The sequence below is a fragment of the Lipophrys pholis genome, assembly GCF_963383615.2.
Source record: "Lipophrys pholis genome assembly, chromosome: 9".
Classification (NCBI taxonomy): domain Eukaryota; kingdom Metazoa; phylum Chordata; class Actinopteri; order Blenniiformes; family Blenniidae; genus Lipophrys; species Lipophrys pholis.
The window spans coordinates 25,203,492-25,221,651 of NC_137639.1; the positions used below are offsets into that span (position 1 = coordinate 25,203,492).

Consider the following 18,160-nt stretch of genomic DNA (forward strand, 5'->3'; position numbering starts at 1 on the left):
TTATGACCCTTGTGATTAATGGATGACTCACTTTGCTTACTCTGGGTTCAAAACACCCTTTCCAGAAGTCAACAACTCAGCTACGAACAAGTTTTCTTATAGCAAATAGTGGCAATGAAAGAGTACAAGGGAGGCATGGTGGAGCTGACCTGCAGATTTGTTCAGTGGGAGCAGCATGGCAGCAGGGCCTCTGGGGGAGGTGAGCTCCGGTCCCAGCAAGTCTGAGGTCTCCTGGCTGCCATTGTAGACTTGTTCTGCCTCACACACCTGCTCAAGCAGGGGCAGCAAAACACCAATACCCCCGACCACGTTCACAACCTCCTGCATTGAAAAGGCAGAAGAATATTTTTTAAAAAAGAAGTGTTTTTGGTACATTTACAAGATGTGACGTGATGGGTGTGACATGAACAATAAAAGTCCGGCCAAAAGCATTTCTCCCATCTAACCTTAATGTCCCAGTTCACAACCCTGTGTCCTGTAAGCCTGCCATCATACAGGTGATTAGGAGCCAGATCCAGACAAATCTGAATCTTAAATGCCTGAAATAAACATACACACATTAATTACAACAGATTGCGTTCCTATTGTTTGGTATGTCTTTCAGTATGAAAGTTTCCCTGAGTTTTAGAGGGGTCACCTGCGGAGTGTAATAGAGTAGCAGCTTGCTGCTGAGATCAGATATCTCTCCGTCTGCTTTGAATAGGGGCACGTGGTTTGGGCCTGCAAGGAAGAGAAGAAAGCCAATAGGTCATGAAATATGCAAACATTACTGAGTCTACAAATAGCCTTCATGAGCTTCTCTTTTAACTGAGTTTTTTTTTTTTTTTTTTTAATGTTTGTGGCTCTATTGAAAATGTATTGGTGAATTATGTCTAACTCTCTGAAGTGAATGTGTGAGACGTGGATGAAAATCTGAGCGAGCCTTACCGGCTGCATGTAGAGCTTTTGCATGGGCGGGCTGCAGGGCCTCATGGCAGATGAAGGCGGTACCCAGAAGGCCATCCAGGGATGTGGGTGTTCCCCACTCCGTGTCCTGCAGCCCTGCGGAGATGGTGTGCACCGCCGAGTCTGGCAAACCCCCCCAACGGCCCCCCTGGAAGGAGGCTGGAAACGACTGTGAGCGGATGAGTGTGGGCGCGTGCGAAGGGAAGGAAAACTCCGGTGCCGGATTGAGGGAGACAGACGTGTTCAAGTTGGGGGAGGTGGTGGTGGTAGTGGTCCGGTGGCCTGCTGAGCCGATGCAGCAGGAGGTAAAAGGCTGCAGGATCAGATTCCGGTGAGGGGTAGGGGGAACAAACAAAGAATGTTGGACTAACTTTTTGGCGATGAGAGAATATAAACTGTTCAGAATAAATCAGATTGTGGTTTGATTTACCTCACTGAAAGAGGGAAAGCGAAGCTGAGCAGTCTTACGCTGCTCTCCGTCAATGTAGATGTTGACAACGTTTTGACCAAAAAGATGACGGCCTGGTACGTGGACTATGGCGACTGAATGCTTGGATCAGAATGATAAGAGAGAACATAAATGTTTTTGATTGTTGGACATTTTTCAGTATCTAATCACCCAAAAGTAGCATTTTAAATACCGACTTATATATTATTATTATTATCTAAAACTTTATACCTATTAATCTCTTCAGGATTCTTTGTTTTTGTAAGCATCAGATATACACATTCAACAACACTTACAAAATTTTGAATTTTTTGTGATAATATAGACCAGGGGTCTGCAACCTTTAATGACTAAATCAGATGTTTGTTCCTGCTTTGTACATAATTGAAAAAATTGTCTGTAGGCCAAATATATTATTCTGTCGAGCTTTTTAGAGGGATTTTTTAATCATCAGTCATAATATTTAAAGGTGTTGACATTTTATTTCAGTTTTTACTGTCAGTTTCTCGCCAATTATCCAACATACACGTAAACGTCCATTGTTGCCAGTTGAAACTCATGAGTCTTTCTACACTTTAGAGGGGCTAAAGAGCCATATGCAGGTCCACAACAGCTGGTTGCAGACCTCTGATCTACAACATATTAAATTGGAAAACGACTGACGCAGATGTTTATGGTGATAGCTTTGCCTACACTCACCCAGCCCGAGTCGGTTAGTGGGTGTTCTGGTAGCGCCACGGCCATGTAATCCTTCTTAGTGCAAACAGCCACTACCAGCACACCATCCATGGTGAAGAAAGCCTCGAGCCCAGTTCCATTTGCCGTGAAGAAACTTATCCAAAAGAAAAAGAGAGCATTCGGTTGAGTATTTAATACGCTGCCGTCAATATAAATTCTGAAATTAGCTGATAAATATACGTCCGTATACCTGTAGAGCTGTTTCCTGCGTGGTCCTTTGCCGAAGTCATGCGTTCCTGTGACTGAGCTGATGGACGGTTTGCGATGGTTGGGGAACTCCATGTTGAGACAGAGCCAGGCATGAAAAGCAAACGCGTTGCCTGGCCAGCGCTGGATTGTGGGAACCATAATACCTGCCATGGGGTGCGTGAGGTCAAAATATTGCAAGGCACATTCTTGGCCTTCTCTGGCCGCCATGGCCGACAACATGCGGATGATGCGAGTGCAGTAGGGGTGGACCCTGCCGACCCCCGCACCGCTGTCCTGATCCATCCTGAGGATTAGTAAGAGGCTCTTCAGCTCGGTGGGTCTCAGGCACAGGGAGCCTAAGTCCTGAAGGAGGCCCAGCAGGGCGTCAGCGCACTGCCTGTCCAGGTTTTGGGGCTGAGAGAGCACCTGCAGCAAAGCCCCCACCATGCCTGCTTCCACAGAGACGGTACGACAGGACAAGGAGCCGCCGCACACGGTAGCCAGCCACTGGGCAACCAGCAGCTGAAGGTCCCGCTGACCCGACAGGTCAGGGAGCCACTGCAGAAGCAGCAACAACGGCTGATCATTGCTAATGCCAAGATGATGAGCATGGGCGTGTTCGCCCTCCACAGCCTAGAGAGAAGACAGAGAATGAAGAGAAGATATGTGGACGGGGTCAAATAAGAATCTTTTTTAGGTTAATTAATGAACAAGATTTAAATTGGCCCAAGGTCGTCAATGGGAGCAGCGCTTGACTTTCTGTGATCAGTGGGGACAATGACGAACTGTATATTTCACCATGTTCATCAGCTCCTGCAGAAGTCTTTTGGTGGGTTGACCTTGACTTTTCAACACATCAAACAGCTGGGAGTAGCCGATCCTCTCCTTGAAAACCTCCTGAGGGGGGGAGCAGACAGAAATAGGCTGAAGAAAGCTGCTCCGTTGGGGATAACTAGCTGGCACACTTCCATACATTGGAAGAAAACCGGAAGAATATGTATCTTGAGCATACCTTAGCCGAAGGTGAGCTACTCATTATAGCTGTGAGGACTCCCAGGGCGTGAACTGTAATACTGTCCGATTCTTTGTCCCAAACCTAAATCAAAACAAGGAGGTACAGTTTACTGTCATCATTAAAAAATAGACATCATCTTGAGTTGGCATCAGAACCCCAAATGAGTGCACTGCATAATTTCAAATGCAGATGATCAGAGTACACAGATCCCACACCAAATGAAAGAGCATGGGAAAAAAAATGAAAAACAGCCTGTTAACATTTCCACTCTGCAAAGACTGGCACAGCCTTGGTCAAAGTCAGTACGCCGCTGTACCAATCACCACACAAGCACTTCTTCGTTAATTACCAATGGGTCCCAACATGCAAAAACTGAAGCCAACCACTATAATAAGAACTGAAGCAGAACGCAACCGCGGCTGTAAATTAAGCAACATCAAACTCCAGGACATGAGCAAGGATGGTTTTACACAAGCACCACCAGTCACACAAGAGAGCAGCCAAAATATGAGGAAAAGAATAGACATGCATAGAAAACAGACATTTCATGCACAATGAAAAACACGTCATGTTCCCCTTGCCCAGTGTTGTCAGCAGGGAAATCAGCTTACAATGATGGATCTGATGTAAATCAACCCACATAATATGAGCCAGTCATTCCCCAAAATATCAATAACTAAGAGTCGAAATTTCAAATAACAGACACACAACTATAGAAATGATCTTGTATAGGTATGCTAACTGCTTTATTTACAAATGACTGACAGGGAGACTTCCTGATTTAAAGCTTCCTGTTGAAAATAGTTCAGTGTAGCTACCCAGATGCCTGGAGGGCTGAGTTTCCTGCTGACAGACCAACAGCAACACTGAGTTTGGAGGGAAAATACCTGATCCACTTCGACCTCTGTGAGTAAACGTGTAGTGAGGTCACATTCACTCTCTGGCCTGCGCCTGTTGCTCTGAAAGAGCTACAGGATATACAAACACAGGCAAGCACACACAGCAACACAAAAGACAATTAGAAGAAAAAAAAAAAAGTCATATAAAACGAGTAGCAACGATGGCTTTGATCCTGATATCTGCACAGCAGCAGGGCGACATGTATATTAAGGCAGTGTCGGGGAGCGAAAACATTTTTTGTGACATTTTACACTGACTGACAGAAGGAGGTTAGGCAGCACATGTGACATTTCCGCAAATGTCATAGGAAATAGACATGACAAAAAAATAGACCAAAAAAAAAAAGGTGACAGACAGATTGACAGGAGGGCTTATTATCAGAACGGTTCAATTTAACAGCCAACAGAGCACAGAGGCACATTTCTTTGGGCTGACCTTGCTGTTCTGTATGAGCCTGATGATGTGTTCAAAGCAGTTGTTGTTGAGGAAGATGGCCTGTAGGACTGGCCTGTCAGGACACTGCAGGATCTCAGGAACAGCAGCTAAAATTGACAATTGTCTTCATCATCATACATCTGAAACAATTAATATCTTACAATGCAGCTGAGCTGTGTGAGACCTACTGAGCATTTGACTTTGGAGCGAGATCAGGCTGTCCTCCCAGCTCTGCCTGTCCTCCTGCTCGACGAGAGGACGGTTCCAGTTGAGGAGCTGGAAGTAGCTCTCCAGTATCGTCCTGATCTCCACCTGCCTCTCCACGGGGCTGCTGGTGTGCAGGAGATGGATCGTCGCTGTCAGGCACTGCAAAGTGAGCCGCGGGAGTTTGGTGTCTTTGGGTTTCGGTGAGGTCTGGCAGCACCACACTCGCAGGACAGAGAAGAGGTCCTCAACAGAGTCCGTGCTGATGGACAGAAGGCCATTTTTCTAAAACACATACACATAAACAGGCTTACAATGACTCTGAGTTATCTGTTTGCATTTGTACTTGGAGGTAGGATTGTTTGCAGACTGTGAAATGATCACTGATGAGACAGACCTTTCCTCCACTGATGACAGCACCGAGGAGATGAACCAGTCTGAGAGTGAGCAACTCGGGGATCTTCTCACTTTCTTGTAGGCTTTCTGTGTCAAGACAATCAAAGCGAGAAAGTAATATGTAACACGTGCCGCCATTTAAACCACATTACAACGGAAACATTGCTGTTAATACGCAATTTAAACAAATTCGCAGCTTTGAAAACAAGTTGGGACCTTCTGTAATGAATTGAGTAACAGTTCACATCAAGGCATTTGTCCAAGTTAGGAAAGCATTGCGGTATGCAGCTAAATGACCAAAACATTTAATGTATTTGCGCATTCTGTAATGCTACTGTGAATTTCCTTTGCAATACCATTGCAATCATTCACTTACGTCAAAAAGAAAAGCTTAAGCTTAGAAAGGCCTTACACAATTAGCTCTTAACGTTTCCAATTAAAACTTGGCATCAGGCAATAATCCTCTCAAAATTTGGACATATTGAAACTTGCCCCGGCTGTTATTTCCCTCATGGCTCACAGATTAGCAAACACTGATCAAAGAGGATGCTATAATTACACAGGCTTGGGCTAGTGACTGTGACCTGAATTAGATGGGAGTATTGTACCAAACATGAACCTATCAGCCAACAGGACTGGACATTTACTTGTTTTTATAAGAAGAAAAGGAAATGCAGGAATTCTGTCCACCACGTGTGGCCTGACAGAGTTCAGCTGAAAGGGAGTTTCTCACCATGGAAGAGAGCTGGCAGCTCCTCTGGCATGACCAGTGGGGAGAACTTATACTTGTTCCTCTCCAGCAAACTCACCTCCTCCCTGCAACACACAAAAGCTTTAAAGTCGCCACCCTCCGACACACATCACACCGAGCCAGTGTGCGACAGCCGCTAAGACTGCTGCTCGACTTTAAGGCTTAGAGACAACAGGACCAGGTATTACACATCACAAAAGGTTGGGCAAGACAGCCAATGCGTATAATAGTTTTCCTCGTCTTTGTGTGGCTGAATTCCACCTCCCACACATTCACGTAGGGTGAAGCAACACACTCACCCTGCCAGGCGTCTCCTCCACGTCTGATAAGGGTCGAACAGGCTCTCACACAGTACGAGGCCATACTGCACAACCGACTGCAGAGATAGCGTCTCATCCTCACGCTTCTTCAACTGTACAAATAAAAGTTTGGATCACACTCATTTCAAACTCGCCTGCAGTAAATATTCATTGTTTTTAGCATCGTTCAAAGCAGGTAACAAATGCAGCTACACACCCACTTTTTTCTCCAAAGTGAACTAGTTTTGTTACTTCAAGGTGAGGATGTCAATTACTATAAATAAGATCAGGTCTGTGTGGGCTCATAGTCTCTGTACTTGTATAAAGTATCTCTGCATAGTTTAGTGAGATGGCACAAAAACAATCTTTTCAGGAGGATTTACTGAATCGCGGAGGCTCATCATAAATCATTTTAATCTGCATCCTGCTTAGAAAACGTCTTTACCTGGTCCAAACAGAATCTCAAAAGCTTGACAGTTTCCAAAACGAAACTAGGGGTCTTCTCCGGGTCAATGTTCTCCAGATTCCTACAAGAGAACAGACATTCAAGCAGCTTAATATTGAGAAAGAAGAACTGATGCTGAAAAGTTCAAACAGTGGAAAAAAAATAATTTGGTATTAGATCAAATTTTTCAAGACAATGACTCAAGTAGTAATATTGAGTCTCTGGTAAATGCATCAGTGTCATTCTAAACCTAGAATGATTAAAGGAGACATACAGGGCATATGTGAATTAATGCTACTATTCATCAAGAAATCATCTGATTGGCTCCACATTCATTCTGCAGCAGAGTGCAATAATCTCCCTCATACAACAATGTCATGGAAAACTATCTTACGAGATAAGAGTGTAACTTTCTTCAGTTCTGACTGATCATTCCGGGAGGCTAATATTTATGCTGTGGAATAGCTGGTTCACAGAGGAGTGGCTGAAACCTGGTTCTTTTGTGCACATTAACGAATCTACAGAATAAATATTTCCCTCCCAACTATTCAGTGAGAACTGACGACGCCTCTCAGATGAGATGCGAAATGGCTTCAAAATCTTACGACAAGAAACAGGAATACCACGACCTGGATGACTGAGAGTCTATACAATATGTGCAGAGAAAAAATGTTGTTGTGTTTGGTACAAAAGGCAGTCACGCTTAATACTATACGTCTTCTGTTCATTTACTTTGCATTGTATTGAAAAAAAATAATTATATTGTCAGTTCTACCAAAAACATTTGCGCAGTAATGTATCTGAAGCCTCTTTTGCTGAATGATGTTTCTTATTATGCTAAAGAACATCTACAACTGGTTTGCCAGAATATTTCGATAAAATAACAATACAACATTTTATTTATAGTAAACATACACAACAGGTAATGGCCTCACCTGCAGACGATGATGAAGAACTTGATGAGGAGCAACGGGTGAGGGGCGGTGCTGTTTTGCTCGGGGGGATTGGAGAGATGCTGCGCACTGTGGCATAACTGAGTGCTGAGGAATACCAGGACCTCCCTGGGAAGTAACGGCACCTCCGAGCTGCATTCATCCGGCCTGGAGGAAGGAGTGTGGAGGAGGACACGGAGACACACACGAAGAAAAAAGGGCGAAATGGCAAAGGGCATTGTTATAAGAACTTGGTAGCATAAACATGCTGAAACAGTATCTCTGCAGAAGGTCAGAGGTCATCTGCCTTTTGCTATACAAACCAGAGGGAGTTTATGGCTGTGCAGTTAAAAAAAGAAAATGTAAGTAGTCACCTCCGAGGCTCCAGTGACTGCACATCAATGAGCCTTTCAAAGGACTCCACGAATGCTTCCAGCCACTGTTGCAGGTAGCCTGCATCCTTCTGCAAGAGGGAAGAATAAGCACGTGAGGCAATGAAAGAAAGTCCCCGCAACTTCAAGCTCATCTGCAGTGTTAGTAAACAATACAGTGAGTGAAAATCATGCATTTAAAAAAACTCCCATGTGTCCATTTATAAAGTTAAGTGCGTTATATATGCTAAAAATATTATGCTGTCAACAGGTTATGGCCTGTTTCTGTAACAGGATGTTGCAAAGTGAAGCAGCTTACAGAGGAAAACATGAGCCAATTCTTTCCTTTTTCATAATGGGAGGTTTAAAAAAAAAAAAAAAATCATTGTTTATTTCAATCATTCATCACGTATGGCAAACTCAGGACACAAAAATATCCTTCCAATGATTTTATGTCACTATAATTGTGCACGTGGCATTCCTTCATTAGTGCTTCAATGGTATGAAGTCACGGGAGATAGTTTCACTTGCGTGAGCATGTTTATATACAATGATTTGTATCGCAGCGTCAGTCAGTTTTTGCAGTCCTACATATCCTGCCACTCTTCCTTCCAAACGTCACTCTCTTGATCTCACATCAGACTAAACAACACAAATGAAACCCGGGAGATTCTGAGCCACTTAAATTCTTTATATGCATTTAGTTTGGTATGACGCAGCATGATGATGTTTCAGAATGGATGATTCGGATAAATAGAATAGCAACAACAAAAAAGAATAATACAGAATGTAGAAATGTGTTTCCTGATGCACTCAGTGATAGTGCAACCTAAACATTTTGATTATTTGAGCATGCAGAAGAAATGAGCTTCACTTGGGCCATAAGAACAAAGAGTTATTTCGGAATGACTGACTCACTGTATACAAATAACGCACAGCAAACTGCACATGGTGTACGAATTCATCAGGTACTTCCCCTAAACCCCCAGGAAAGTAAGCAGCAAAGGAATAAATGTTTACTGCAGCTTATGACCGACACATTACTAATGATCACTGAAACGTGACAACGCTGCAAAAAAACATGCTGATGATAGTTCTATTGAAGGCCATAATGTGTGATTAAAGAGCAGCTTATGGTCAGAATTCTTTCACTTCTCAAAAATATTTGTGTAACAAAGTCCATTTCAACGTTGCATGAAGGTTGAGTGTACATTACCAACTGGCATTGACTCCCGAGCCAGTCCATCTCTCATTGTATGTGGCTGAGCAGGTTGCCGGGTTCTGCAGAACCCAGTCTCAGACGAGCCGTCAGTGTCGTGTGCCGTCGGCAGCTCAGAAGCTGCACAATCACTCCTCGCCAGCGCCAGCGACTGACTGGCTCACTTTTTTCTGGTCTCAACAACCAGGAAATTACATGTCACTTTAACTGAAGCTTATTTCCTTCACACTCGTCAAACCCCTTCCTCTTTTGGTTGTGCTACTCGTTGAGAGCAGATATGAGGAAGAGATCTATAAAAACTTCACTGCAACAATAAAATACCAGGCGCATGCTTAGGGCGTTTATAAATTCAAAACAGAAAAGTGATGCCCCAGGAGAAAACGCTAATAATTGAAGTTGCATCTTTGTAAAAAATAATTTGACTGAATGTGTTGAGTAAAAACAGACAAGAATGTGATCGCTTTGCGCTTGATGCAACAACACACTGTATTTTCTAACTGAGGAAATCTTAGTTGAAGGGCTTTTACTGTAAAATAAAATCAGATTAGAAAGACACTGACGAGTGAAGTGACAGTAATCAAACACAGACTGGATGTGAAGAAGTCTCTTGTTGGTGTCTTGTTGAAAACAGGAAATTGCAAGTTATTGTTTTGTGGCTCCAACATCTGTATAATCAGGCATTTGAAACTGCAGGCGAGGACACGCAGAATTACTTGCAACATTATATTAAGCTTCGTTTACCTCTCTGGTGAATCACGCAGAGGTTGCATCACTGAACAATGTTTCCTGACATTAACAATAGAATCGTAGTACAAGATGTCATTTAATAATCCGCTGCCTGACTGGATTACACAATGTACGACAACACGCAGACTCACAGTGGTACGTTTTAGTGAGTGGGAACTTTTGCAGCTCACTGGTTTTCATAGCAGGCTTCCAAAGGGGATAACAATATTTTACAATGTAAATGTAAATGCATTGAGCCCAAAATTGCTACTCGTGATGTTGTTCTCACACACTATCAAAACCTCTACTGTGGACTATGAAACCTTAATATGAAACAACTTTCTACTTTCTATTTTTTTGTGAGACGTTTTTGTGGCGGGGGGCAGGGGCATATATTCTAGCTTAAAAGAGCATTAAATGCATTCTACTGTATGATGAAGACATCCTATGTAATCCATCTTTATTTATGAGGTGCTTAAACAACACAGAGACACATTATGCTGTTATTAGTAGTGAATAAGTAGTAGAAGCAGTTGCAAATCTAGTTTAGACAAATGCTTATTGTCTCTAATCTTGATAAAATCCTGCAAATAATCCCTCGCAAGTTGCTAGCAATCACCTTGCAACTTACAAGGGTTTCAGGAAACATTTACTGTGCCTTTTGCTTGTTGATGTAGCAGCTTGTTCCTTCCAACATTGTCCCCAGCATCTATGTGTTCAATTTTGTTCACTGGCTGAAGAAAAAAAAAAACAAGACTAATCAAAGTACTATCAACACAGATGCCACAAACCAACCATGAGGTTGAAGCCCCTGTAAACGGTTTATCTCGGTTTTTCTGTGCACATGGCCGAGCAGCTGTGCAGCTCTTCGCTGCTTGGCATTCTGCTTCGCTTTGGCTTCCTGCACAAGTGAAAGCAAAGAGCACTTTGATTATCCTGGTTGGCTGTTGTGTTGGTAAACAGGGGAGACCGAGGCACACGAGGGGATTCAGTCGCAGGACCCGCAGCGCCATTAGTGAGCTGCGGGGGCCGATGTTCTTGTATCTATGAGTACAGTATATTGACGAGCGTCAAAGCATGAGTAACTCAGACAAATGCATAATAAGGCGACTGGTGGCGTAGTGACAAAAGCGAGGAAATGAGACCTATTCTCTCTTCAGAGCAGTTTGAGGAGGTGGTTTTCACAGCTGCGGCAGTCGGGTTGTCACCATGGTCTAGCTCCACCTCTGAAGGCTTTAATTAGTCCCTCGAGCTGAGAATCACAGGATAATAACACACTAATACTCTGGCACACTGATATCTTGTTCACTGTGGCCACATTTTATGTTGATTACAAATGCTGCAATGTAAATCTACTTTGTTCCAAGAATCTGTTCATGATCTGGACGATTTGGTTTACGTGTGTGATATGAGTCACGTATCTCATGCACTGTGTTGGCTCCACGAGATCAATGTAAACAAAGGCTTTTCTCCTTCTTTGTGTTGTCACTGACATCACTACCTGAACGCACAATTTACTTTCAAATGTTTTAAGGATAACTGATTAAGTGTTTGCTGGAAACAAGTTGGACATCGAAAACAACAGAAGTTGCCGACCTCGATCAACTTGTTCGTTGAGAATCCAAAAATCAACACTCCCAAAAGCGGTGATGTATTTTTAATCATCACAGAACAAAGAAGAAGAAGAAGAAGAAGTCAGGCTTATATTTCTGCAGAGTGGTGACTTAACTTATTCATTTCCAAGATAATCAACACAAAAGTAGTTAAGCCTGTGGAGACTCCTATAAGTGTTGGTAATTGAAAATTTCTAAATATCTGCTTGTTTTTACTCACTGAATATCAATGCTTCTCTTTTATTTCCAAATCAGGACTAAAGGCATGGCAAACTAAACTTTGGACTGACTACCACCATCTTTAAATGAGTCTTTCCACATAAACAAAGAGTCATATTATGCAACCCTAACCCCTTTCTAATGGTTTTCCAACCATTATTTGCATCCCCATACCTGAAAATGATGCCCCAGAAGTGAAAAAAAATCTGTCATCTCTCTCCCTGGCTCCCATTTTTTTTAAAAAAAACGAGTGAATCAGTAATCAAACACTATATAGTGTCATCGGGGGTTTAGCCAATCCCAGTAAAGGAAGGCCCTCTCTTTGACCCTCCCACAATTAGGCAGCTCTGCTCTGGCACATGGCACCATGAGAGGAAGTACTTCCTCCTCTTCCCAAAATGGGCATGTGTGGGCGGAGCCAGTCAAGCTCACACAGACACAGCAGATTCTAAATGCAGCTCAAATTATCCAATGTTCTAATTGCTGAAAACCAAGGAAAAGTTGGATTTGGGTCAATAAACTTTGAATACAACATTTTTGAACCAATGAGACCATGTGAAAGTGTTAAAAGCTGTATAATATGGCCTTTTGAAGTCTAAATTAAAAGTACTGAAAATAACCACTGGTCGTAGCCATTGTAAGAGCTGTATAAAGCTGTAAAAAGATGCTCAAACCAGAAACATCTTCAGACACGACCCGACAAGTCATGCTACCAAGTGATTAGATCAGAGTTTTCCGAGTATGTCTATACCTGTCTGGCATGATGGCCGGAAAGACATTTGCAGATGTGAGATAGGGCAGACAGAAATGGTTCTATTACAGTTGGTTTAAACACAGAACATCGGCAGACATGGACATGTTCTGTTTTTTCCCCTGAAGAGGAGTTTGGATTGACTCTGAGAGACGTTTGTTTAGAACTCAACTGTCATATTTACACCTGCAAATTCCAGAAAATCAATAACATTTAGTGAGTAAATGTTAAATGTTTAGATTAGCAGAAGACTTCTTTGTCTACAATGTAGGTGAGGGAGTACATTAACATTTATAATAAAGACATGTACATCCACAGAGGGGAATTTTCGTTTAAGCCTTTGGTCGCATGGGATGAAAGACATGAATCAATCTTCCTCATTCTGCCAATATGTTTGGTCACCGACAGACAAAATGACTCATTATGTGGCAGCTCTAAAACAAAATAATTACAGATTACAACAGCTTTAAGCATAATAAGTCCCTTATACAAAAACTCTTGCAAGGGGTGTGCAATTTCTTGCACAATCGGAGGAAACAGACCTCCTTTATCATTGACAAGCCTGAACAAGTTTTGCTTTGATACGATTTCAACGATGGCTGATATACTGCTTGTATTTTCACATGCTGGAATCAATTGTTGGGACACGTAACAGCTTGATTACATACTTTACAATCAAGTAGTGCATTATGGTTTCACTGAATTCTGACTCAACAGATGCTGATGCTGTCAGATTGCAGAAACTGGCTGCTGAAACACAAATTCTCAAAGAGAACAAAGTCTGAAACAATGGGCTTCATTTCTTTCAGACTTAAGTGAGCCTGGCTACAGGGTGCACATCAGCTGAGGGCTTATTTGCAGCTTTAATAAAAGCCTATTAATAAAGACCTTACACTTCTTGTTCAGTTGTCCTGATTGTGATCAAAACTTTCCGTTGTGTGTCTGACAACGCAGAAGTTTGTGAGTCAGGGATGTGCCCATGTAAAGAGGTGACTTTGTGTGCCAACTTGACAAACAGGCAGATCACAAAAGCTGTAAAAATACAATGACTTGGTGGCGTTTGTAGGAGAGGCAGCCATTTGTCTTCTGAAGTGGTTCTGCAACCTCGCAACAGTCGGGTGTATTCTTCTGAGTCACATAAGGTGATGACATTTGGGCTCGGTCAAATCCCTTTTTTCCTGCTCTTCTCCGCCGTGGTAGAGGGGCATGTCATTTGCACACATGCAAACTCTGCTTCCAGTAATATTCTGCAATGTATGGGTCTTTCACAAAGAGGGACTATTATAAACTTGGAACTTTTAGCCTTGAGGGAAAGGCAATGGGACAAAAAGCCAAGAGGCAGATCTATAAGGAAGTAGCCTCCTACAAGGAACTGCTTGATGGTTGTCACAGTCAGACTCATGGTCATCTCTTTCTCCAACATAACACACTCACACACACCCTAAAGCATTGTGACAGCAAGCAACCAATACAACTTGTTGTGTTTGTTGTATAACCAGTAACCTTCAGTTAGTCTAAAATAGTTCTCGCAGCAGCAGCCTGGTGAATCAACAGGCTGAATTACGAACACACTTCCTCTGGGACCTGCTCAGAATGACCACAATGTCTAGTCTAATAGTGCGTAGGAGGAAAACACATCTATCGTTTGTCTAGTTAGCATATACGGTGTTTTGCATGGCATTTTTTTGTTTTGTTTTTCATTATTGCAATCCACAAAATCCTAATAGAACTGACTTAAAAACAACATTCAGCAAAATACATACTGAAAACTTTGCAGGCACTTGAGTAGACATTATTGTCAAGAGAGCAGCCCTTCAGATCTGCTGTGATGATAAAAGAGGATCCTGTACGGCAGCAGAGAGCATGGAGTGCATGCAAACTTGGAAAGGGCTCTTTTTCTTTTTTTTTTTCTTTTTTCCTGTCCTCAGGCAGGGAAGCAGACTTGCACACATTAAATAATAATCATAATTTATTCACAGCCAACGAGTCTCTCTCTCCTTCAAAAAGAGACAAGATGCGAAAGCATGTGTGCTTCTATCTGACTGTGTGTTTGACAACTTAAAGAGATGTGGTAGGACCCCCAGGGAGCAACATTTAGGACTAAACCACAACGCAAAACAATTTAGCAGGGAGTTTACAGCATGGCCAAATTAGGTTAGAACACAAAAGGATTTGATAATGATTCTTCTCATGCGATATCTAAGGATCATTCATTGTCATAGCTGACTATGAATGAACACACAACATAGGGTCACCAATTACTCTCAAATGCATGTGTTTGGACTGTGTTAATAACTCTGTAAGTATAGTGGAAAACCTGCAACATCCACATAGAAAGGCCCGACCCGGACTCGAACCCACAATATATTCGCTATGAAATGCAGGTTTTCCACCTGAAGAACATGCAAACTCCAAGACCAAGACTCAATCCAGGGATCACTATGAGGCACGAACAGCTTACCACTCCACTCCCCTTATATTTTTTTTATCATTTGAGTCACAAAGTAGCAAATATTGTGCTGCAGGCAGCTTTCCATCACTCAGCTGATGCTCAGCTGAGATATTTCAGTTACGTTTATGGCATGGACAGGAACAGGAAGTAGCAGGTACAGAGTCAAACACACATGAAAGTTCACCTGCTTGCACTCATTTCTAAACCCAGACCAGACTGTCTGATCTATTTGTCAGTGTGCACAGGGGAGCTTCGGCCTCTGGGTAAATAAAACGTCACTGTGCGAGCAGGCAGCAACTAATCGACTCCCCAATAAACCACGACTTTAAGACCAAAGCACTGAGCATGTATTGATGTTGTTGTGAAGTTGAGCCAGAGGCGACAACAGGTGTCTCCACCGGCGCTTCTTCTTCTTCCGCACTTTGCACTCACCTTTGTGTAGTATAACATCCACAGCTCGTACAGCCTCTCTTTCGATGCCATTCCGCCGTTGCTCATAATCTCTCCCCTTCTCTCTTTATGTCCTTTACGTATTTACCACAAGCATGCAACCGGCGAGCATGCTCATGAAAGTGTTGGAAGTTGTTCCCTGAAGGGAATGAGACGCGACGCGCTCCTGTGAAGCATTCCTGCAAAAAAAGAATTATTGGAAGAAAAAAAAAAAATCCAGGCGCAGCTTTTACCTAGAAATAATAGTCATAAAAAAGTGCTTTCAGTCTGAACGCGCAAAGTTATCAGAGTGACACGGAAAAGAAAAACATGACGGCCAGGGTGCGATCACACTGCAACAACCAGGAACACACACACACACACACAAAAAAATAAAAAAAAATGCGTGGAAATGCAACGTCTGGAGGAGAAACACCCATGTCCGCGTTCAGAGCGAGCTGGTCCTCCGTGTGACTCCGGTCGGAGAGACAGAGTTCCCACGGAAGCCACTGACGCGATCCACATCACAGAGGAGGTGCATGGCTCTCTGCATGGTGCGCGAATTATCCCCGAACTGCTGTGTGACTCTATTAACCAGGCAAAACATGCAGGGAAGAGTTGACAGTAGCTCACGCTCACAGGTAGGCTGGTATTCTTAAAGACACACGCACATAAACACAGCGGGGCCGAGCAGGAGTAACTAACATGTCAGAAAGCATTTGTAACAAATAAATAAAAACTGTGTGTATTTTTTTTTTTTAATGAGAAATAAAGTCTAAGATGTATTCTTGAAAACTTTCTGCATGAATTTCTTTGTTTTGCACAACAAGCAGCAATAACTTCTCTCTCTCTTTCTCTCTCTCTCTCTCTCTCTCTCTCTCTCTCTCTCTCTCTCTCTCTCTCTCTCTCTCTCTCTCTCTCACACACACACACACACACACACACACACACACACACACACACACACACACACACACACACACACACATGCACACACGCACACACACGCACACGCACAGACACACACACGTCACATCTCGTGCTTTTTCTCTTGCCAAGTGGTAGTGATGTGCTATATCAATGACCTCTATTCTGCAGGCAAGTGTAACAGATGCAATACTGATAGAACACCAATAGAATACTGAATTTAGAGCTTAATGTGTGAGGGTAACCTTATGCTTATGTGTTAAGATTAAGTAGTTAGAGGTATTTTCTAATAAATATACATTTTAGCTGTTTAAATACACCAAGGCAAACAGTTTTCTTTATATTTCTTCATCAGTCAACATCTGAACATAAACAATCTGGAGCTTGTGAAAGTGCGGGGCACCTCTACAGCCACGGAGGGAGAAGACGTTCTGTTCTGCCAAATGCCAACAAAAATATGGCACAAAAAACACATTACTCTTTAACTGATGAAGTGCACATGCTTATATAAAAATAATTAATGTCAATATTGTCGAGACAGACATACAATCCAATCTGAAGCATTGATGGTTTGGTACACTCCATTACATGTGCATCAAATAAGTTTGTAAAACGTGTGTTTAAATGTATCCAGAGACTGTACTAAATGTGTCAGTGCACACTTTAAGTGATTGTCATGCATCTATCATTCCTATGTGAAGCCTTGTCTTGTAAATTAAATAACCCAAAGAAATTGTTGTTGAAAAAATTACAAGTATTTGCAATATTTCCCTCCCCTGTTTGTTAGGAGTCCTAGTAACAAAATACAAATATTTACATCACTGTAATTAAGTATTAATTTTGTGTTCTTGTACATTTATGGCCATTTCTTCTTAGGATACTTGAGCACAATATCGACCATGTAATCACTCTCTGTATGATGTCATAATCAGTATTCAAACACTGTGGTTTGCACTTTTGTAGCAGATAACTTTATTCTTTAAACTGATGAAAAGCATGCTTATATCAATATATGTTTATTTAAAAAAAATAATACTGCAGTGTAATAACATGCTTTTTTATTGTCTTAGAAATCAGCTTTGAATTACACTTTTCTCCAGGTAAATTGAATTAAAAGTGTAATAGAGAATCTAAGCAATGTGGTAGTTGTTACATACAAGTTGAGTACTCATTCCAGCTCTGTGTAAGATATCTAAACATGATCCAAGTCAAAACTTTATGACGTTCTCAGATAGAAGCAGCCATGCGCATAAGGGTGTAAGAAATGAAAGAGCTTATGATTATTTAAAAGGATTCTTGCATTTAGAATACTCCAAGGCGAAAAGTCACTGATCTAAAATGCACATATATTTTTTAAAGTCAAAGACATCAACTTATCTTTTTCATAAGAAATGTTTTGGGGGAAATGTACAACTTTATAGCAAGCATCAGGGTACAAATAATTGGCTGTACAGCAGTTTTTTTTTTATTACAAAACACCACACATAATAAATAACCCAGTTTTATCAGAAAGATTTTGTTATCTTGAATAACAAGTTATGTGAGTTGTATTATCCTTAATTAAATGTATTTTAAAGGAAAAATATGGGTGTAGCTCTGTTACTTGTAATGATTCCCTTCATACTAATGCACCACATTATACAGGTCTCCATGTTTACAATGCTTTCAAATGCTGTTATAGGAGATATTAAGTGCAATCAACCTGGAAAATAAGAAACATTAAAAAAGTGCTTTATCATTTGATTACGCTGTTGAT

General features: G+C 41.9%; 1 protein-coding gene across 5 annotated transcripts in view; it reads right to left on the reverse strand.

Annotated features, from left to right (window-relative positions):
* Positions 1-15,864, reverse strand: part of nbeal2 (neurobeachin-like 2) — a 35,659-nt gene extending 19,795 nt beyond the window's left edge. For 2 of the 5 annotated variants that reach the window (XM_080471615.1, XM_080471614.1), the window contains exons 1-19: positions 15,481-15,864; positions 8,072-8,160; positions 7,701-7,865; positions 6,766-6,847; positions 6,321-6,433; positions 6,004-6,086; positions 5,272-5,357; positions 4,859-5,159; positions 4,671-4,777; positions 4,223-4,303; positions 3,333-3,416; positions 3,119-3,217; positions 2,322-2,953; positions 2,093-2,225; positions 1,376-1,495; positions 928-1,258; positions 638-720; positions 447-539; positions 150-321 (exon numbers count right to left, since the gene is read on the reverse strand). In XM_080471615.1, the coding sequence (XP_080327741.1) occupies positions 150-321; positions 447-539; positions 638-720; positions 928-1,258; positions 1,376-1,495; positions 2,093-2,225; positions 2,322-2,953; positions 3,119-3,217; positions 3,333-3,416; positions 4,223-4,303; positions 4,671-4,777; positions 4,859-5,159; positions 5,272-5,357; positions 6,004-6,086; positions 6,321-6,433; positions 6,766-6,847; positions 7,701-7,865; positions 8,072-8,160; positions 15,481-15,546 (2,920 nt within the window). In that variant the 5' untranslated portion in view covers positions 15,547-15,864. Of the gene's footprint in view, positions 1-149; positions 322-446; positions 540-637; positions 721-927; positions 1,259-1,375; positions 1,496-2,092; positions 2,226-2,321; positions 2,954-3,118; positions 3,218-3,332; positions 3,417-4,222; positions 4,304-4,670; positions 4,778-4,858; positions 5,160-5,271; positions 5,358-6,003; positions 6,087-6,320; positions 6,434-6,765; positions 6,848-7,700; positions 7,866-8,071; positions 8,161-9,284; positions 9,359-15,480 lie in introns of those variants that run through there. The other 3 variants (XM_080471618.1, XM_080471617.1, XM_080471616.1) reach the window with 2 other exon arrangements.
* Positions 15,865-18,160: the final 2,296 nt, after the last annotated feature.